General features: G+C 36.2%; 1 protein-coding gene across 1 annotated transcript; it reads left to right on the top strand.

Annotated features, from left to right (window-relative positions):
• Positions 1 to 1,756: 1,756 nt before the first annotated feature.
• Positions 1,757 to 17,911, top strand: LOC105061345 (uncharacterized). The gene is made up of 10 exons (XM_010945357.4): positions 1,757 to 2,002; positions 7,466 to 7,637; positions 7,742 to 7,850; positions 11,968 to 12,080; positions 16,383 to 16,451; positions 16,665 to 16,780; positions 16,880 to 16,934; positions 17,060 to 17,180; positions 17,258 to 17,400; positions 17,515 to 17,911. The coding sequence occupies exons 2-10, from the start codon at positions 7,497 to 7,499 to the stop codon at positions 17,611 to 17,613; spliced, it is 966 nt and encodes a 321-aa protein (XP_010943659.1). The 5' UTR covers positions 1,757 to 2,002; positions 7,466 to 7,496; the 3' UTR covers positions 17,614 to 17,911.
• The last annotated feature ends 5,296 nt before the right edge of the window (positions 17,912 to 23,207 follow it).

The raw sequence follows: 23,207 nt of genomic DNA, 5'->3' as shown, positions 1-23,207 counted from the left end.
TGGGACAATACAACCGATCCCCGACTCCGACCTTACATCGGTCGAATGAACATATTACGTCGACTCACAATCGGTTGACTGACCAACAATCGGCTATTATCAACCAACAACGAACAACTTAGTTAACCTTCGACCAAAGATCATTGGCATATCAGAGTTATCGATCGATGCTCATTCAAATCTTCAGGATAACCGACTTACCACTATTACCGACATATAGTCGATCTATCTTTTCAACATGCATAACCGTTATAAATGGTTATTGATTGCATGTCATGGTTATTAGTGGGCATAAACAACCCACTAACTCCTTGACTATGGTCCGATAATTTAGCACCATAAAAAGTGGAACCACCTGCTCGATAGTTATATCAGAATTATTTATAAAAGGAAGGTAAAGGAATAGTACGGATAAGACAATTCTGGGCGAAGACTCTGCCACTCCAATTTTTTTTTATTTTTTGTTCACCAACCCCCTTTCTGACTTAAACATCGAAGGATTTTCATCGGATATAATTTCGATCTGTGAGGACTTCATTTTGCAAGTGCTCTTCACCGACGACGGACACAATAGGGGATTGGCCGCAACATGTGGTATACTTATAAAATAGATATATATAAAAAAAAATTCAACTTCTATTGGTTTTGCTATTAACAAAGAAAAAATTAAAAAAAAAAAGTGAACCACTTAACTGTGTTTCATTTCTCCATATTATCGCCAATTGATGAACAACAGAAGCACTCAAAGGCAAGTTATCTCCAAACCACAGGGACTGCACTTTTGTGTTGTTAATCACACCTAATGTTGGTGGACTTGACCATCACCAGTTGGCCTTTCATTTAAACTCGTGTTCTTAGTTTCAACGAGGAAACAAAATAAAAATTATATTCGATAGACTGCAGTTGGCACCTACCATCACCATGATGCCAAGACATACACGGGGATAATTACAATGGCAAAACAACTAGCAGATGAGTTGAGCTGTAAAGCCCTGCCCTTTTGAGCACCGTTGCGCATTTGGTATGGCTTTAAAAACATTTTATAATTTTTAAAATAAATTTTTTTAATAAGATATATATATATCTAATAATATTTTTAAAAAATATAAAAAAATAAAAAAAATTTTAGGACCTAATTATAGATGCGTCTCCCATTAGGACCAATAAAATATGATCCGGCTCACCAGTCGATCCACGTTCGATCCGTCGTAAGTAGATTTGAATTTAGGCTAAATAAATTTGGAACATAAATAGATTAATCTGTTTAATCTATTTAATATTTAGATTGTAGTTGATTTCAGGTATCTGACCCGTTTAACTCATTTAATTTATTTAATATTTAGATCGAATTAAATTAGATAATTTATTTAATTTATTTAAAATATATTAATTTATTTAAAAATTACTTAATTTGTTTCTGATCTATTTAATCTGATCTATTTAATCTGTTTAACCTATTTAATTTAATTTAATTTATTTAATAAATAAATTAAATCAATAAAATTAGTTTATTTATTTAATAAATAAATTAAATTTTGATTTAAATTTTTAACTTATTTAATAAATAAATTAAATTTGGGTTGACGCTTATCTTATCCGATGGGTATTGATCCAATCCGTGTTCCCGGCACGAATGATGCTAAAATCTATGGAGATGGGGCGCAGAAGATATTACCACCCAATGTTTTGATTACCAGCTTCCACCCATCAGATATATCGTAGGAGGCCAACTTGCGCGTCCAGAGTCGAGCAATCGCGTGGAATTAACCGGGGGAAGGTTATATCAAATTGAGGCGAGCCCAAGATTTGCACCGGATTCCCTGCTCTAGGTTGCTAGGAGAACGGGTGTCAAATTCTCAACTTGGACTGCAGATACCTTGCGAGCGAAGCTTCTATCTCAAGTCCCAAAGCACGGATCTTTTCGTTTTAAGCAGGAGATCGCTTCACTCGTCTTCTTGCGGGGTCCTTCTAATTAGGTTTCAAAGATTACATTTTCTGGAAGGTTTGTTTTACGATCCACGTTTTTTTTAGATCTTTTGGAATGCGTTTTTTCTGTTTTATTTTTTCGTTTTCAAATTTTTATATTGATCTCAATGAAGCTAATTCGATTGTTCCATGGAACGTTGTCTTGGGTTTTGAGGCCCTAGAGAAAAAACTGCGGAGATGAATGGATTTTTTTTTTTCTGGTTTTGGTTTCTTGGTTTTTGTGACAAGAAAATCTTAAATCTGCCCCAGAAGAAAAAAAAAAAAAAGAAAACCTCTAATATATCTGATGTTTCTTCATGTTAGGATTGATCCAGGTGAAATTAAAGATGGTTTCTTGCTGTATTTCTTGGAGAATGTTTGAAGTTCTGATGCTGATTTTGTTTTGTGTTATCTGCTAATGAATATTAGGCTGTAGCGAGAAAATTTGCTCAAAGGAAGGTGCTTTCTTTAAATAGATTTTATTGGATCCAATTGAATTTGGTATATGATGCTTTATTTCGTTTTTCCTAAAAATTGTATGATTTTGCCGCAAGGAGTTAGAGGATTGGTGGATCTGGTATTTGTTTGTTGCCAATTTGGTTCTTATGTTGATATTGTACTGAACGTTGGAGACTTTGAATGACATTCTTTGGAAGAGTCGCTCGAAAGAAACTGTTTTGATTCTGTTGACTTTGAGTTTGGGCCAGTTGTTCAAATTGTTTGTCATGGAGAGAAAGATAAATCTAGTGAAGGTCGAATAACCTCAAATTGTATGCACAACTACGCACAAACACACAAGAATGCATGCGCATACATCGAATGTACGTGAGAAGAAGCACTGTGGCTAAAAAGAAGCAAGAGCTGAGCAATTTGGGTACATTTATAACAGATGGGATTATCTGAAGTAGAGAGATGGAGAAAAAGGGAGAGGGAGTCAAAATGGTGGTTTTGGGAAAGTAACATCTGACTTGGGCAAGAGATCTTCACACCAAGTGAATTGTCATTAGCATAGAATGTATAGATGCATGCATGATAACATTTTTTCCTGGCTTTGTGTGGATATAATGCTCCGAAGGTTCATGTGTTAGTATTCTGTTTGTTTTTTAAAGAGTATCAAAGTGATTTTGGAGTAAATGAATGGGATTCTGCTCTATCTTGGTACATCAGTCTTGTCTCAGAAAATAATTGAGGATAAAGGTTCCAAACAGTTGTTGGAAATCTGAAACATACAAGTTTTAAACTATGGATCTCTTGTTTGCCACACATATGTTACTCACATATTTTTGGCCTTAGAGCAACAGTCATATCGGACTTTTGGTTTTGTTACAATACAACATTATTGTGAGAAAGAGATGATTCCTATAGAATTGTAGCCATTGAACTTTTGTGTTGCACTAGGTGTAGGAACATATTTTCATTTTATTTGAACCTTGAAAGTTAGTCAATTGAATCATGATAATTGTTATTCATACTATGAATTCTATCATATACATCATGAAAAGTTAAGCACCATTCAAGTCTGTCTAAGTTAATAATATTTTTACTCTTTGACATACTTCCTCTTCCCCAAAGGATTATTTTGATCTAATATATCATGTTAAATTAAGCTTTATGAACCTAGTCATTGGAATGGCTGGTGTCTGTGGATTGAAATAAGAAGCTCAAACCATATAAACTTTATTTGATTTCTCTTAATATTAATGCCATTCCGTAGAGCTAGCTCCACATGACAACAAGCTTTGGAGAATTTTGCGTTAGCAAAGGAGGTGGCTTTGGATAGGAATGAACGTAGAAGAAGAATTCATCAAATGGATCAAAGTTTGTCATGCTAGGCTTGTTGGTTGCTGGTATGATTATATTATGAGAAATTGTTTTGAACATGTAGGCTGTATAATTATGATTAACATTAAATGTACTATCATTTATCACATGTGATCCGTGCGGTTAATATATGAAAGTGTATATGATGGATGTTTGGTGACCCCGCTAAATGCTTGAGAGGCGGAAGAGGGATGAGTTTCAGAAACTCCTACTTCTGATCTTCCTTATCTTCTTCTTGTGCATGTGCTAGCCATGTTTAACTGTTGAATAATAGTCTAATAGTCATCATAGCATTGAGGTGGCATGAGCACAGGCATGGTAGGATGAAATTACAATTTCTATCTTCTCTCCATTCTTATTCAGGCTATCGGATCATCGCCATGGCATTGCTGAGTAGCTTGACTGTGTGGACTTATTTTATTTATTTATTTTAAATTTATTTTAGGTAAGGTATGGGATGCTGTGTCATGCTTAAGATAATACACCAATTCTTGTCTCACTTCTTTTTAATTTCTCTTACGTGTACTAGCTATGTATGCTATTGGATGACAGTCCAATGACCACATAAGGGTTGAGTGCTTGAAATATGAAATCATAATTGGGGGCTGGAGATGCCCTGCAAGAGTTCATGCTATATATGTAGAGATGAAGCTATCAGCTTGGAGATGCATTGAATTAAACTTAGGAAGCAAGGGACAGGTAACTACATAAGGTAATGTTATGAGCATTAAGAAAGAAGGCCATATTAAAGGTTGTAGCTATTATAACAAAGCTATGAATGATATAGCATCTGAAAGTTTTAGAACATCAGAGAAGGACTTTGATGACTGAAGTTGTTTTGGGTCTCCAACAAGGTGGTCTGGAAGGATGCAAATTGTGCCTGGCCTGCCACGAATTTGGAAAATGTTCCATATGGCCAGCTTGATGTGTCATCTTGAATAATGTAAATTTTTTAGCTACAGGCCTGCCCATTTGCATCCCACCTGGTCAGACTTTTTCATAAATGATTTCATTTTTTGTAACATACTTTTACCATATCAATATGCGTAAAACAGTAATGTGTTTTTTTCAAGCTCTAGAAATATCAAGTTTATAGAAAGATCAAATTTTGTATTCCCCTAGATGAGAATAAAATTGGGCAGAACCATGATGTAACTTCTAATGTTAAAGAAGAATATGATTTTGTCTGTTCTCAACTTCCCTCCTTTTCTCTGCTTTAGTAGCTGTGATCCATACAAGGAGGGGATTTCGATTTTTACACTACAGGCAGCATGTGTGTATAAAGTACTCATCATACATAAGCATTATATAAGACAAAACAAGGTGCTTGTATGGCATGAATCTCTTTAAAAAGAAAGAAATGCTGTTATTAATGTTGTCAAAATGCTGAAGATATAAAAGAAGGATAGATAAAGATGTTAACTTTTCTTCCATCTGCATTTATTAGTACATATGTGCAAGGGGTATGTGCGAGCATATAGAATGTCAAAATGTAGAATTAGATGGACATCACGTTTACATAAACACATGTATCTACTCATACATGAGTTTCTATGTAATATGTTCATATATATATATATATATATATATATAGTTTCATGTTATTTAGACTATCTAATTTTTCAACCTTTGATGCATGGGCTTAGGGTCTCTAAATCGCATGATGTTTTATGTGTAAGACATGGTAGTATTGGTCCATATCGATGCATATCGATTGCACTCTACCATACAGGTACTGAACTAATACATGGTAAGGGTGGTGTGTTGAGTGTTTGTGCATTCAATTAATACCCATAGGTGTACTAACTTCGTACGAGGATGGTACCTATATGAGGTCTAGTACTGGGAAGGTGAATCTTGGTGTAAGCAGTTTAGAGGTAGTAGATCATATTCAATGGCTTGGATTATTAATGTGGGACTCCTATTATCTAATATAGATTGGATCGAATCTGAGTGTAGATCCACCTTGGTGTAGCCTAGTCTAGCTCTCTATCCATCTATCTATCTATATCTATCTATATACAGTTGTATGTGCACAAATTTGTGTGTATATCTTTACTTATGTAATAATCTGTATATAAGTATGTATATATGTATTGTATGGATGCATTTGTGCATGCGTGCATGCATGCATGTGAATAGATTACTTATTGTGTACCTATATAAAATGTGGCATGTTTGCAAATCTCATGTCAAACTTATTTTTGGCTTGCTTATGGTGTCTATTTATTTAGGATTAATAACTCCTAATTGAATTGGAGAAAATGCTGGAAGCAATCTATAAGAAAAAGAAGATGTGCTAAGTTGTGCTAAATATGTTGGAATGAGGCTTTTATATCTTATCATGAAGCTGTAGTGAGAAAATGAATGTAGCACAATGCTAACATGATGACCGTCCTAGTGATGCGGATAGTGAAAAATTGAAACGTGATGAGTTGGAACAATTTGGTTAACAGCCTAAGTTGAAATTAAAGAACTTATTCAGTGGGTTCTTGAGTAAGAAAGGCATCACAGACATATTGAATAAAATAGTAGTATTAATTTTGTGTATGTGATAGCAGTGATTATGTGGATTACTTACTGACAGTAGAGAATTTTGGGGTAGATACTTGCATGCTGTGCCAATTTTGGGCCCCTATTTGATTACATTTCTTTTAAACCAACTGCCGATTGTAAAGAGGAGGCACTGCAGAGCACATGCATACTGTTTACGCTATATCAACTGCTCATTTTGTATGTACTTGATGCATGGTATCCTGCATGTTTATTTGCAATGATGGGAGAATGGGATCTCTGGGTAATGACAATGGTGCACCGGTAACATGTTTTTTGGATCCAGGGTACAACTATGTTGTGGTTTGTTTTGACTGAAGGCACAATCCACATGCATGATGCAGTTTAAGATATATGTCTTGCGGCAGACTTTAATTTCACAGTTGTGAATGTTGTCATCAGTTCTACTGTTCTGCAACTTTTGATTTTGCTTTCAACTGATGTGCGAATGATATCACTTATTTAAGATTGTTATGAAAAAAGTTCACTGCTTCCCCTTCAATGTGCAATTTGTACAACTATTGATTAATTTATATGGCCTAATTCCTTCTCTAAATAGCATGAGTCAACTGTAATAGTTCAGTGCAATATACAGCTCAATGATGTATCAACAAATAAGTGATCATACCTTTTGGCTAGTGAAAGATGAATTCTGATATTCAGCAGATGTGTTGCTTGTTTCTGTTATAATTGGCACATCTTACTGTATGCCATGGTATCAATTATTAAAAATAAAAATAAGAGAAATGGAATTGGTCATTGTAAAAGCCTCAGTCTCTTTTATATTACTTTATTGTTCTGTTCAGTTCAGTGTCTGTGATAAATATATCCACTTTCTTGTATCCTAAGTATATCAGAGCAGATAAACTCAATTAATGTTTTAAATTCAATTACGGATGTTTTTTACGAGTCACAAAGGGTGCTGATGCAAATTCCATGAACATATGATTATTTTTTCCTAACTAGGTATTTTTATAATTCAAATTTGTAGAAAGAATCACATGTGATTTAATTTTGCCATTCCCTTCCACTTGCTTAAGATTAACATGTTGTAATGAAATAATGAGACTAATTTAAGACATTGATGTCGCGCATGCTTATGATATGCTTATTTTATTTGTTATAGGCAAAGTTACCGAAATCAAGTACTTTCTTTTATGGCAACCAGAACCTTAAGAAGGCGACTTCATCATGGGGATGTTGATGGGGGAAGAAATGAGCATATGGATGAATCAGGTTTAGATGCCATAAATGAACCGCTTCTTGAAAAGTATGGTTATGATGAGGACCACTCCGAGGTGATTTTTTGTTTTTTTTATTGTGGACTAAAGGGGTGAATCGAAGTTGGAAGACAATTCTCATTGTTCTTTTTTCTGCTTACCTAGCTTTATGTTGTTCACAGGGATATGATCATAGAAGTCAGGAAGATATTTGGGATGACAAGAAGAAGGAACAGCTCCACTGGACATATCTTTTTTCGAATTTAATTGCTCAGTGGGCGCAATGGTTAGGTAATTGTCATTAACTGTGCACCATTACTAGTGCAACGTCTTATTATAGATTTTATAGTTAACTTCAATGTGGTCAATTCTATTAATATCCAGTTTGTTACAAATATACAATGTAAGTAATATTAAAATCACTGTAAAATGGTAAAGAAAAATACATCAAAGTGAGTATGTCATCAGATATTATAACAGGTCAATACAGCAACAAATTATTGTTGGTTGCAGTGTTCGCCGGTACCGCCCTATACTGCCGGTGACCGTATTGTGCCGGTACAGCATTACTGTACCATAGTGGTATGTCATACTAAACCGAACTGCATACCAACACTGTAATAGGATGACATCAGTATGGGGTCCATTATTGAGACGGTGAACCTTGGTTGGTTGTGATATTTAATTTTATTCTTATGTTGGCACATGTATTTGACATGAATGACTTACAGAGTATCTTTTTCTGAGGAAATATAAAGTACCCTTATCACAGATGAATAATTTCAGAGATGCAGTATCAAACTGTAACTAAGTTATTGACCAGGTTTTAGTGGAAATGATAGTTTAATAAAGGAGTATTCCCAAGCAATGTATTTTGACACCTTGACTTTATCATCTAAAAGATGAGATAGATGGTATGCTGTACTGAGCAATGGGATGAGGTTGATCATGTGGAATAGCATTTCTGGAATGTTTTGTGATCTCCGAATGCTAGCAAGATTTATTTGTGTGAAAGTTAAGGGTTAACCAATTGGAGTTACTGTACATTGTGATAGTTGCATGGTGGTGAGGATTTTTACTCATGCTTGTTCTTATGATGACATTATCAGTGATGAGAATGTTGAAACAAACTCATGGTCAACTTATAAAGAAAATTTAAATTAGTAAAAACATGCAAGGGCATTGTGGTCATTATCATCTTGTGGAGCACATTGAACAGAAACAAGGTACCTGTAAGTTTATGGGTAAATGCTTTTTCTTCATAATTATTATATTATAAAAGACTTACAAACATGATTTTCAGAACCGTTCCAAACTAGACGTTTCGGGGCATACCGAACCGGCCGGTTTGGGGCTTATCGAACCTTACCGGTGGGGAATCGGAACGGTTCCGGTGGAAAAAATGGCACACACCAGTGTCGGGGAAGAAAGAGAGGGAAACAGAGGGAGAGAGTGAGAGAGGAGGAGAGGGAGAGAGAGGAGGATGCTGTTGGAAGCTGGCAGTGGCCCTCTGTGGCGTCGGAGGGTGGCGGAAGTCGCCACGGCTCAGTTTGTTTGATGGGACTGCAACAACGAGCGAGAAAGAGAGAGGGGGAGAGACCATCGGAGATGGGAGGATAGGACGGCGGAGAGGCTGTTGGAGGTCTCTAGGCGGCCGCCGTGGCCATTGGATGGCGAAAGCGATGCAGGCAGCATCACGGCTGTGGAACAGCCCCTGTTCACGCATCGGCCCTTTTTTTAACGGAGATGAACAATGAAGCCAGCAAATTATTTGTCGGCTTCACTGTTGAAGAGATTTTTTAAAAAAAATAAAATCGGTGAAGTCAGCAATCGGATTGCTGGCTTCATTTTTTTGAATGTTTTTAAAAAAAAAAAGCAAAAACAGTTAAACCGGCAAATGATTTGCTGGCTTCAATTAAGTTTCAGCTTTTTAGAAAAATCCGTGAAACAGGGGCGTTGCCCTTATTTCACGCCCGCGGCGCGGCGTGCGTGGATTGCGTCGTCCGGCGGCCCCTTCGACTCCTTCCCTCCCTCCTTTTCTTTCTTCCTCTCTCTCTCTATTTCTCTCTCTTTCTCTCTTTTCTTCTCCCGGTTCGCTTCCTTTGCCTTCGTCGGTTTGCAATGGTCCGGTACAGTACAGGGCCGTATCGTATCGTGCTACTGGTTGGCCAGAACGGCCATCGGTACCGGCACAGCAAACCTTGCTTACAAAATAATTTCAACATAGTGTTTGGGTCCTGATTTGTTGCACACAATCACACATATTGATTATCATCGGGGAAGGTGACTTTTAATCTTTTTTTTCTCTAATTTATATTCTTCTCACTGATTTAACTGGGTTCGATCTGCTGCCTTATAAATGCAGCTGTTTTGTTGATTATAGACTATGGACTGAAGCCTATACAAATTATTATTATTCCATAAATGATATTAGGTATCTTTGACAGATCCTTTTTTTTTTAATGGAAAGACAGTAATGACATCAAGATGTCATCCACATGATGCTATAGTGGCATCACGTTTTAACTAAATCAGACTTCAATATGGTCATAAAAGAGAGTTTTAGAAACTGGGTTACCGTCTGGTGTTTTCCCAAGTGTTTCACTGGGTCATTCATACATCATTTATTTGAAATGATTGGTGGTGCCCCCATCAATATTCTCTCTGTTCATGTATTGTGTGTGTGTGTGAGAGAGAGAGAGAGAGAGTCGTATGAAACATACTTCTGACTTTGTGATAAAGAGATGATATCATTTGAATGATTTCATAAGGGCATTATGCTAATATACAACCTTTGACTAGGAAAGTGCTTGTTGGGGTCCATACATCAAACTCTGATTCAGAAATGTATATTTAGATGCATACACCGGAAACTGCGAACATACATTATCTTTGATGTGCATACATGTGACATAATGTACATAATCAATATATGCAAAATTCTTCAAAAGTTCAAAAAGTGTGCTGAAAAATTTAGCTTAAGCAGATCTGTTAAAGTGGGTTAATATGTAATAATATAACAACAAGAACAACAACAAATTACATCTGCAGAGAACATAATTGGTTCAAATGGGTAAATAAAATGCTGCAAGTTTTGGGGGGATGAAAATGCAATATTATATGACAGTCTTACGGTCTAGGATTTCAGACAATGTGGGTGGCTGACTAACAGAAACCATAATATCATAGGCCACTCTAGGAAAATGTTTTTCTTTACCCTGTAGGACAAGAGATGTTTTCATCTTGTTATATAACAGCCATTAATTATTTTTTGGAATTTGTGGAACTCATGAGCTGATGCTTCATAGAAAGTTTTAGGGAACATCCACTGTTCGAGCAAATGTGAAAACTGTGATATATGTTGCTATTATGTTGTCGTGAGGATGTGTGATTGATTCACAAGAGATAAAAGGCATCCCTGGAAAGAGGATATCACATGATCACCCTTAAAGAGGACTTTGAAGCCCCAAATACCCATGATGGTTTAGTGAAGTTTACCTAGTTCTATGATTCTTTATGTCAATAGCTGGATGTTGAAGTTAGCAACAGAGGAATTTGGATATGACAATGTTAGATGCGACCTTAGTCTTTTGCTTGTCAAGCTTTATGGAAGCCTCAATTTTTCCTGTAGCCTTCAAGAGCACTCGCATCTTGATGACTTGGGTATAACTTCTATACAGACTCTATAGACTGAACTATTAAATTGAAGGGACCTAATATTTAGCACGTTCATGCTTATTGTCATATTCTAGCGCACTGACTCCCAGACATTTCTTTAAAGCACCATTTCTTCAGTTTCCTCCAATTTGTCTCTGTATCCTTATCATGTAGATGATGCAAACTACATTTACTGGTCAGATCTATTAATTATTCCATGAACTGGAGTTGTTTTAATTTTACTTTTGGAAAATGGCTGCATGATTGCTGGTTTAATATTGTAAATTTTCACACCTATTACCTGGCAGCCAAATAAATTGTTCATTTGTAAAGAGTTTAAAAAAGTTGAATTTATCTAGTAACCAATGGAAATCGGATGTTTTCCATGTAATTACATATCCTAGATAAGCTAATTATTTCTTGCTTATTTCATATTAAGTTCTCTCTACCTTGATAGATAAAAACTATGATCTGTTTTGTTTTCCTTTATCTTGGTTTTCGCTGTTAAACCTTCTTCAAATAATCTTGATCATGGAACTAAATCTCATTGGCATGATATGTACCATGTCAGTGCGTTATCAGCATAGGCCACTGGCATGTTGCGTCCCAATGCTTAGCACTTTGTGGTGCCAATGCGTGCCAAGCATTGGTGCAGCATGACATGGTAGCACTGTGCTAGTGCCAAGGTTGCCATAGCATTGGCATGAAATGCCTCAATCCTTGATACTGATTACATTTCTTGTCTCTGCAGCAAACATTCTCCTGACCTCTGGTTCAATTATAGGGAGGTTATTACCTCTTCCCTCTATCATTCAAAATGGACAGGGTATCAAGCATTATCCAATCTATCTCAGTCCCTTACAGGTAACATGAAAGAATTACCTTTTTTTTCCTTCTTAATGTTGTCAATTTCATCAAGTGACCAATGAGAAGAAGTGAAATCTTAAGCATTTTAATGGATTTCTAGCCATGAAATGGAGTGATGTTTTTCTTGATGTTTTTAAATGTGGATTCTGCATACTTTCCTCTCCATTATTGTAAGTGTCTATTGTTAATTTTTTAACAGATTACATGCAGTTATGCATGTGTTATGGTGTAAATATCATCCCATGCAAGCTACCAGATATTAAATGATCCAGTATACTTTTTTAAGTGTCCAATTTACTTGTTCTTCCATCACTTACCATCTGATTGTGTAGACTTGTGATCCTTCATCTATCTCTTCATTTAAGATAGAGACAATTTTCAATAGGTATTGGTCGTCCAAACATATGGGGTCTTGTTTTCCCTTTTATTCCTGCTAAAATTGCACAATGTGTGGTATTTAATTTTATTTTTGGATCATTATTTCAAGAATTTTTTCTGTAATTCCAATTTTGTTTTCAGTTTTCTCCATATTTATTCACAAAAGAAAAGCACAGGATTTCTGACTGAATATCTATGGTCACTTGTCTAGGCATAAAGACACGAGTACAAGAACTCCGCTCATGCTAATATTTTCCGATGATCTACATATAATCCTTTTGTACGTTCTTCTTTAACTAGTGTGCCGAACCCATTGACATGCACTGAATTAGATTGGCGGCTGTGTCACATCTATGGTTCAACTGTAGGTTAACCACGTGTCAGAGGGAGATTATAGATATCTCATCCCTCCTGTATTTCCCCTTCAATATTTGTTCCATATCACCTATCTTCCAAAGTGCTTATCCCTTCTTTTTCTCCATCTCTCTTTGATTCAAATCCTTGCTTTACTCTCATGCCATGACCTTTGAATCTTGCCACAGTGCATCCTCTCTTCATCGCTTGGGAGCCTCATAGCTTGGGCTCCTCTTACTATCGCCCTCGAGCCCTGCACAGTCTGACCTCCTCTCGTCGTCATCATTGAGCCCCACCATAGGATGACCTTTCTACCGACATCAATGCATTGTCAATGTTGACTCCTCCAAGCCCGGCAGCTCCTTGGACATCTGCTCGATGATGCCATCAAGATCCCCTATAAGTTATAACCCTCTTTGATAGTGGTGCTTGTCCACAAAGGCCAAGAGAACAAGAGAGGAAGAAATCTTAGGGTTTGGCATATTTCGTGTTAGGAAGGCATCGTATTTTTCCCTCTTCTTCTCACCCTTGGTCAACTTGTGGGTCTTAAGTCTTTGACCGAAGCAGTTCAAGGTTGAAATGTTCAAGTCACCAATTTAAAGCTGGTTCAAACCATCCCTAGGTTTAGCATTGACCTGATGTGCAAGGTCTAGCAAGTGATGTGTTGTCCTACATTTAACTAGGGGTGGCAAAATATGATCCACTCGTCAACCCAACACGCGTTTGACCGATCTTAAATAGGTTTGGATTTGACTTAAATGGGTTCAAGTTGTAAATGGATCGACCTATTTAACCCATTTATTAAATAGATCAGGTTTGGGTTTAAATTTCTCAACTTGCCCAACCTGTGTAACTCGTTTATGTTTTTTATTTAAAATATTTGGGCTATGGAGTGTGGGCTTGTGGTAAAATTTGAGTGGCCCATTTGAATTTATACGGAATGCATTTGAAATTTAAAGTTATGCATGACGCGCCTTTAATTGACCACTGGCGTCCCACTGCCAGCACGCAATTTCTTTTTTTGGGATTCTGCATTCTCCACTTCATCTGTCTTGTTCCCACTCCACCCACTTCTGTGTTCCATCTCACACACTCTCTCCCTCCCTTCTCCCGTCTTTGAGTTTAAGTCTTTCTTTTTTTTTTTTGTTTTTCATCGAGAGAGGTCGGAGATGAGGGGTTGCGGAGAGGCGATGTCGAGAATGGTGTGGGCGGACGGTGAAGAGGCGGCGAGAGTGATATCGATGTGGCTAGAGAGGTCGGCGAGGAAGGTCCCCGCTCTCGGCTGCAACCCTGCGTCCTCACTTTCGACCCCGTATGCCCATGGTGGTGGCTTTGGAACTCCCCCTACTAATATCCACTAGAAGCCCTAGGCCGCATGCCAGTCGCCACCCTAGGCCGTATGCCAGTCGCCGCGCTCGACTGCCTCGCATTGGGAAGAGCCACTTCCAAATCCTCACTGTCAGCTTCTCTTGAACAAGTTCCTGCAGATCCGTCATAAAGAATGGGGGTTGGGGACTAGGAGTGTTATCGTGGTGCCAACCCCTTCTGCCTCTGCTTCGGCCTAAAGGTCATCGGTTGCTTTATGATCCTCCTCATCGCCATCTCTTACTACACCGTCATCGCCATCGCCTGGGGCCCACACCTCTTCCATGGCGGCCTTGTCTCCATCATGGTCGAGAGCGGAGTTGCAGCTGAAGGTCAGCAAGGGTGGAGGATAGAGAGGCGGTCAGGTGAAGATGCGACGAGGGCAGAGCCGTAGAGATCGGAGACATTTTTTTTTAAAAATTTTTTTAAATGGGTCATTAAATGGATTGGGTTTTATTGTTTTTTTTAATGGGTTATAAACGGGTCGTAAACTGGTCGGATCGGATAATCCGTTTATTAAGTAGGTTGGATTCAGATTTTAAAACCTGACTTATTTAAATAAACAAGTCGGATCTAGATTCAAAGTTGTTTTGACTCAACCCGTATCTGACCCAACCCGTTTATACTCGACCCGACCTGATTGCCACCCCTACATTTAGCCAAGGTTTTAAATACCATGATCGGGGGATGTAGTGATCATGTATCAGTATAGCTTTTGCATCAATTCATGCTTTGTAGAGACAGGGTGGTGTAACAAAGTATGTGCTGTGTTACAGGTTCAATATAGGGCAATATGTACCGCCATACAGTTTGGTTTGTGAAATATTTCTATAGCATTCTTGAGATTGACATGCATGTTAGTCTTACAAGATTTCCTCAATTCAGCATAAAGAATATTAGAGTCAGGAATAGGCATGTCCATTTTTTCTTTTCTAACCAATCTTTCCGTCAGTTGATTGACCAAATGGTTTTGATTATTGGTTTGTTAAGGTTTCAATGTCAGCCAAAATATTTTGGCTAGAAAAGTAATTTTTCATTTAATTAAATAAGTAATTGCATACCATACCCTTTGTTAGCTTAATAGACCATTATGTTGACTCCTGTTAGGACTTCTTAATAACAAAACAAGATAGCAACTTATATTTATTTTGAGAAGACTAGCACCTCTTTGCTGCCCAATGTGGGTTCAACTATAGCTTGTTAAAAGGAAGTTAATTAGAGGATTAATAGGAACCCAAAACCACCCCATGTTTGCATGTAGAAGCTCCTGTAGATCTCCCAAATGATCACATATTATGTTAATAAAAAGGAAACCCAAGAAAATTAAAACTTTTACAAGGTGAGTTTGAAGCCAAGTGAAAGGTGCACGTTTTGGGATTGGCCTTACCACTGACCAACAATGGCTGGCTCTAATGGCATGTTAGGCTGTTCCTTTGCTGCTCATATGCACCTACAAGGTGAGTTGTTATGGAATGTGCATAAAATGAACCTCAATTTTCTTGTAAAGAACATAGAAGTGGTCATCCTGTTTATGTTCTTGACATGGTGCCTTTTAATTTTGACTTTTGAGGATGAACTTGTTGATAGTTGTTCTTTGTCTATGAGCTCCTTTTAATCTGTGAGAGGATTTGCTTTCTTGAGGAACTCATCTATCGTCAACCCCCACCTGATGTGGCTGGTGTTTTTTGGCTGCATCTGACTCATAGATTGTGATTGCTTTTTTATTAGTATATTAGAATGTCAGTTGTCAGAGGAATGAGGCTCTAAAATGGCAATGGTTCCACTGGGACTGTGCGTTCCTTATCTACAGGCATGCTGCATTAGCAATGCCAAAAAAGAGGCTGGCTTTTCAGAGTAGTAGATATGCATGTCTCTAACCAGAGAGCTGCGTCTAGCAATAAGACAGAGACCTCTACCTTTGTGGATCTGTCAATATTCTTAGGAAGAATGGACTATCTGGCATTTGGGGATTGAAAAACAAAATTGATGTTTGTTACTCATTTTTTCCAGCTTAGGAATTTCTGTTTTTCTTTGGCTAAATGGATAAATTTTAATATGTCTTGTTGTACTTTCAGCTTCATCAAGTTTATCATTGTTTCTCCCGGCATATGATAAACTTTTTACCTCTAAATATTAGTAAAATATAATTTTTTTGGGTTAAGAATGATTATTTTCTGATCTAGTAACTGTTCAACCTTCTAGGAAGAAAGACTGAGAAATTTGAGGCAGAGATTGGAGGTCCCATTCGATGGTTCTCGTGTGGAACATCAAGTACGTCTTCTTTCGAGACTTTTAATTTATTATCATTTTGTGTGCTTGTATTATTTCTTGAACTGTCGAACATTGATGTGAGACCTTGTTCCTTTTTTCCCAACATTTCCTTTTCATTGATAAGTTGGTGGCTCTATGAACTTTTTCCCTCTTTTCAAGTGAGAATAAATCTAATATGTAATCCATAAAATGGATGCTGATTTTATATTGCAGGAGGCCCTGAAACAACTTTGGAGGTTGGCTTATCCTAATCAAGAGATTCCTCCTCTCAAATCAGAGTTGTGGAAGGAGATGGGTTGGCAAGGTTCTGACCCATCGACAGATTTTAGGTAATATGACTAGGCACTTTGCAGAGGTTTGCTAATCTCTCTTGTATTCCAAATAAATGTGCTTGATGATAACAATTGGTGCTGATTATTTGTTATCAGGGGTGGTGGCTTTATATCATTGGAGAACCTCATCTTCTTTGCCAACAACTACCCTGTAACTACCTTCTATTTGGAGATGCCTTTCATTTAATTTAAATTCCCTTTTCTTCCCTCATGTTTATATTAAACTGGAGGGCATGGATCAATTATCTCCTTAACTTTCTATTGCTTTTAATGCAGGATTCTTTCCACATGCTCTTACACAAGCAAGAAGGGGAAAGAGCTGAATGGGAGTACCCATTTGCTGTTGCTGGTATTAATATATCATTTATGCTGATACAGATGTTAGATTTACAATCAGGTAATGTATTAGACAAACACTTCAATTTTAATATTTGTAAAACATAACTTAAGCAGTCTGTTAATTCTTTCTAACAGGCATACCAACTTCGAAGGCAGGAGCTCGTTTTTTGGAACTTCTTGGAGAAGATGATAAAGCATTTGATAACCTTTACTGTGTAGCCTTTCGGATGATGGATGCCCAGTGGCTTGCAAAGCGCGCTTCTTATATGGAGTTCAATGTAATTTTCAGCTTGCCTAATTTCAATAACCCCTACTATTTCTGTATGCTGGCAGTTCCTAGTTTGTTTCCATTATTTGTGCTTTTTCTGATCTGTCTCACTCATCTTTTCCAGGAAGTTTTGAAGTCTACAAGAACTCAATTAGAGCGTGAGCTTGCCTTAGAAGACATTACAAGTATAAAAGACCTACCGGCATACAACATGTTGAATTGATAGCATACCATTATTCCCAAAATGTTTTTTTTTTTTTTGCTTCCTTGTTAACTCTCCCTACGCTGTATGGCTTGTATTCATAAAAATACTAAATGAAATCTTTAGAGGGGGCTCTGAGATCGCAGAGTTTGAACCGTCTATGCAGGATAAAAATGTAATTAATCAAAATGGGTATACAAAGATGTGTGTGAAAAGGGCTGTTGCTGAACTTGTAAATTTTAAACAAATTGTATTTTGAATGTGCTGCTTTGAAACATGGATGATCTTGATGAAATGATTGTGCATTGGTTGGGTTGAATTCTTCCTGTTGTTTTTGTTCCAACTTTGAATGGGATTTGGAGGCAAATCATGTATCGGGAAAAAAATGCACTTATTTCATTGGCAATGCTCTGATTGGCTAATCAGTCAGCAATCTTCTCTTGCCTCTGAAAATATATGATAGAAGGTAAAAGATCAAAGACCCAGCCACTATCTAATCCTAGACATAGCCTAACTCCTGATGATATTGGGGACTATTTGGTTGCTATAGTATGTGGAAAAAAAAAAGGAGACGTTGCAGGGTGGGTAGGCAATATATGGACGATATGTAGGTTGATCAATACTCTTAACGGCATGAATTAGATTAGTATTGCTTAATTCTAAATAACCGAGTTATCTGAATACCTTTTGTCAATTTATAGCTGCTAAGAAAAATAAGCTGGTTTATTACTCGACTTGGTGGAAGTGAATATCTTATTTAGATTAAAAATACAAAACTAAAAAGATTAAAAAATGATCATTGATTTGGTAGAAGTTAATATCTTATTACTAGTGAAGGAAAAAAGAGCTTAAACTATATTGGCAGTATTGTTTTAGCAAAGCCATAGAATAGGTCAGGTTAAGTTTTATAATTTTGAAGAAGTGTTAAAATTTTGCCAAGCTAATAAAAATTAAAAATAAAATCCAGAAATTTTAGAATATTGAAAATAGAAGATTTTTGATATATTTGTATATGTATTTACAATTAAAATCACTATATTCATTGGTACATTCAGCTGTGCCATATACCAAAAGTGTCACAAACTGTATTACCATATATTGATCCATGCAATGTGTCATAACAATTATATAAAATGGTACAAAATGGCATTATATGGAATCAAAAAAGATAAGATGATACCAACATAATACAACATGTCATCAAGTCCTTTAGGAGGGCCTTTGAGAGAGTTGAGTCTGATTTCTTGATGTTGTTGCTGGTGTTAAGACTGCTGCTGTTGCTGGTATTGTTGCTGCTGCCACTAGAGTTATTGCTGTTGCTAGTACTGGCATTGAGGTTGTTGTTGGTGCTAGAGCTAAAACTACTATTGTTTGAGATGAATAATTTATAAAAGCTACAGTTACTCTAGATAATTTACTGCTTGTCACCATATAAATCTTGCATGATACACACCTAAGACAAAAGGAATGGGGGTTGGCATTGTTGGTCTGCTGGCCTGCTACCAATCCTAAAGTAGAATGCATATTTGCTTGGGTTGCTTCTAGTATGCTATCGGTGAGGGTAACAGTTAGACTTTTTGTAGTCTAAAAACTTGAGCACAAGTAGACATATCATAATATGCAAGATAGATATTTACCCTAAAGTAATATATATCTAAGCAAGATATGGCAAAATATGCTTCCATATACTCAGATTCATTAGATGTGCTAGATTGTTGGTTAGAGTGTGCCACCTGAAATTGGAAACTGTGTTACTACGCTTTTAGAAACCAAACTACTAAAATGTAGTATTGCTAATCTTTTTAGGAGTTGTCCCCTTTCCTATTCCTTTCTAAGTTTTTCTTTTTTAGCACTTGACCCACCAATTACTTTGGCTTTCTATGTAAAGGAACCTTCCCTACCTTAGAGCAGTTGCTACACTTGAGAGAGGATCCACTTCTTTTGATTCTAAACGGATCCTGCACTTCATCCTCGTCCTTTCTTCTACACTTCTTGGGCCTACTAGGAGGTCTCCTTAGTCGAGTGTAGCTACTAATCAAACTATGAGAGCTCTCAAAATTGAATTCTAGGCACAAACTTGATAACTAAATTATTGACTTTGAAGAACATATCCCTGAAATACCAATAATCTCTAAAATTCTCTATTTTTTTCTTGAAAATATGAGAGCTGTAGCAGTAAAGAAATAAGGCATTCTAGTGAGATCAAGCTTTTGACACCTATTAATTCTCCTCTCTAAGTCAACCAAAAACAAAATATACGATCTCGATGATCAACCTTAAAACCGCCCTCACCACCTTATGTAATATGCCAATCATGGCATACAACTTAGCTAACTTTACCTTTTTCTGGATTTTAGGACATAATGGACCTCCATACCTCTACAAAGCCTATCTCTCAATTTGAAACCATTGTATAAAAAGCTTTTCTTATAGTGCCTAGCAAAGTTATAATTGGCTTGTCTTTAGCTTCTATAATATGATTATTGAAACATTCATATATGTTATTCAAAATTATATCACAGGAATAAAAAGTTACATAAAAAATGAATAAAAGTTAATACATTATGATTAGTGAGGCTTATATGATAAAGGATAAGATTGAATAATCCTCACTCCTTGGTGTAGGATTGAATATATATCTACATGATAAAGATAATCTTATCCAAGCAACAAATCTGCTGCTTTTAGATCCAAATTAGCTATAATCTTCATCTTAATCTAAAACTCATATGCAATGCAAGTATACGGTATCTTAAATTTGGCATGCAAATGCCTTAGACAAAACCTATAATTGGCATTTGGTATTGTGGAGTTAAAGATCTCCACTAGCCCCTGCAAAATGCATCATAATAAACCAAAAAAATGTTAGTATTTTATGATTAGTGAGGCTGTTAGATGTATGTCCTAGAAGCCAATATGACTGACACATTATAATAAAGCTAGGATACAATTTTGTACTTAATACATTGATTTAACCAATAAAAGGACAAGTTTATTTTTCATTCAAGAGTGATGTGTCCTTGAATCGTCCATGGAATTAATATTTTGATACATATTCTCAAAGTATTGAGAATTAGAGACATGTATATAATTTTTAAATACTCCCGATCATAGTATCATCATGAGGACGGTGATTGATCTGGATAGACCGACGCATAGATCGCTTCTTTCAGGATAGATGAGTCTCTGATCTACAGTGTAGAGATACTGAATGATGAGTGTGGATAGTTGTTAGAGAACAACTAGTACTGAGCGTGATCATACGAGAGATCACTTGAATTTTTACTCGATCGTCAGTGATTATCTCGATACCGTAGTTGTGTGAATGATCCTTTGATCTGTGATGGTACGACTGCTCGCAGTCTCAGTTTGAATGATATATAAATATGATCTCAATGAGCCTTTGTAGTGGATGTTGGCAACAATTAGTCCACTGTAGGAGTAGGGTATGCATCAAGATGGGATCTATCGATCTTGATAGAAAGAAACAGTCCTATGAGATTTGAGAGGCTGGATTTGAGAGTTTGTAGCCACAGCAGTATGATTGATGAAAAAAAATTTTCATAAGGATCATAATTGGACTTAAGTTGATCAAATTCATCATATGATTGATGATAAGGTTTGACGATTTATCCATGACCTGTCATCTAGTCGGAACTTACGATAGAGGGACTGAATCACATGTTAACTACATCTTGAGGTTCATTTTCGATTCTATTGGGATGCCACTACATATTGCTAGGTGTCACTGGTAGATTGTGAAAGCTCACTAGGATTGCTCAGGATCGACAATCTTTGATGAGTTAGAGTGAAATTGTTTCGACTCATTGGAAAAATTTTTAATGATACAATGATAGAGATCATTGTATATCTCACTAACAGATAAAATTGAATCTATGGGATCATACAACAAAGGGAGTAGATCTGAAATAAGCAATTAGACTTATGAAGTCTCAATTGAGTTTAGAGAAATCCTATTGGGTTCAGGATAACCTTGCTAGCATATGATTGGATCTAATTTTCTCTTTATGTTTGAATTTTTTATTTGATAAGATTAATTCAAACTAAATTATCTACTAATAATCTAAATGAATTAGATTCGTTGGGCTCCAATTGTTGGATGTCTAAGATTTTGGATCAAATGAATTAATGGTGCAATGCCTTAATTAATGTCCTTAATAGTTTTAATTGGGTGCCACTTGATTTGATCAAGTTGGACGTGTGCATCTATTAGAGAGTGTGTGGATCCTTTATGAGGCATCCCATGGGTGCAAAGTGGGGTGTGATTTTGTGGGTGCAAGGACTCCAATAGTTGGTGCCTAATTAGTTTCTTAAAGAAAGTCAAATAACTAAAGGAATAAGGAAATATAATGCAAGTGGAACTTGTATTAAGTACTTGTTTGATTTTGAATAGAATTCAAATCTTATGTCTATTTAAAGGAGCCTCCCCTAAGGTTCCTATAGACTTCAACCAGCAGCCCCACGCCCCCTTAGGAGAGCCCCACGCCCCTCTTTTCTTCTCCCCTCTCTTCTCCCTTGGAGGTCCAACGTCCCACACCTTGGACGTCCTCCATCTTCACGCCCAAAAGGGGTTTGGGTATTTCACTTATTTGTTGGTTCCTACTCCTTGGTTGCTTCATAATCTAGGGAAAAAAAAGCAAAAGAAGAAGAGAAGAAGAAAGATCAAGGAAAGGATCAAAGAGTTGATCACGATCCAGGCTTCGTTCAGATTCGCAAGCTGATTTTTTTTGAAGAAAAAAAATTAATTTTAAGAAAGCTATTCTAGACTGATCCTGAGTAGATACTCATAAAGAATGGATACTTACGTGGCTAAGAGAGAGCCTCTTCTCTTTCAGATCCAGATTTGAAGAAAGAAATTACGAAACAGGTATGTGATTTGATCACATATTTAATTTCAACATATGTTCAATTTCAGCATATGAAGTAGATCTTAGTGATTTATATTTTATACATGCATGATATAGATTAAAAAAAATTTTAATCTTCTATTCCACTACTATGTTTAGAAAATTTTTTTTTGAAACATACATGTATGCCCCGATATAGAAATTCCAACAGTGGTATCAGAGCCACGGATTTCATATGCATGAAATTGACAATACATATTTTAAAAATAATTTTAAAATCTGACTTTTTCTTGATACATGAGATGTATAGATGAATATTTTGAATCTAAAATTTATTTTAGGTTTGATTTTAGAATATATAGTTAATATATCAAAGCATGTATAGATCTAAATTTTGTTCTAGAACGATTTCTAGTTCTTAATAATGTGATATGTAGATGCATGCATAAATCTAAAATTTTATATGATCTAATTTATGATTTATATATGAGATATATGATTGTATATTTAAATCATAAAATTATTTTCAATATGATTCATGATTTGTATATGAGATATATGATATCATGTATTGATCTAAATTTTTGTTTAGATCTGAATTTTACATACACATATGAGATATATGTTTGTATGATAAATCTGAAAATTATTTTTATGATTTAAAATTTATCTTTTATGCAAAAAATTTAGATCTAAAATTTAGTTTTGAAATCTAAAATTTATGTTTATGCATGAGGGCTTTGGTTA

The sequence above is a fragment of the Elaeis guineensis genome, chromosome 14 (genome assembly GCF_000442705.2).
Source record: "Elaeis guineensis isolate ETL-2024a chromosome 14, EG11, whole genome shotgun sequence".
Taxonomy (NCBI): Eukaryota; Viridiplantae; Streptophyta; class Magnoliopsida; order Arecales; family Arecaceae; genus Elaeis; species Elaeis guineensis.
The sequence above is the reverse complement of the archived record's forward strand: the minus strand, read 5'-3'. Positions and strand labels throughout refer to the sequence as shown.

Coding starts and splice junctions, on each gene's coding strand:
- LOC105061345 (XM_010945357.4), top strand. CDS start 7,497: ATGGCAACCAGAACCTTAAGAAGGCGACTTCATCATGGGGATGTTGAT. Junction 16,781..16,879: donor GACCCATCGACAGATTTTAG/GTAATATGACTA, acceptor ATTTGTTATCAG/GGGTGGTGGCTTTATATCAT. Junction 17,401..17,514: donor CTTCTTATATGGAGTTCAAT/GTAATTTTCAGC, acceptor CATCTTTTCCAG/GAAGTTTTGAAGTCTACAAG.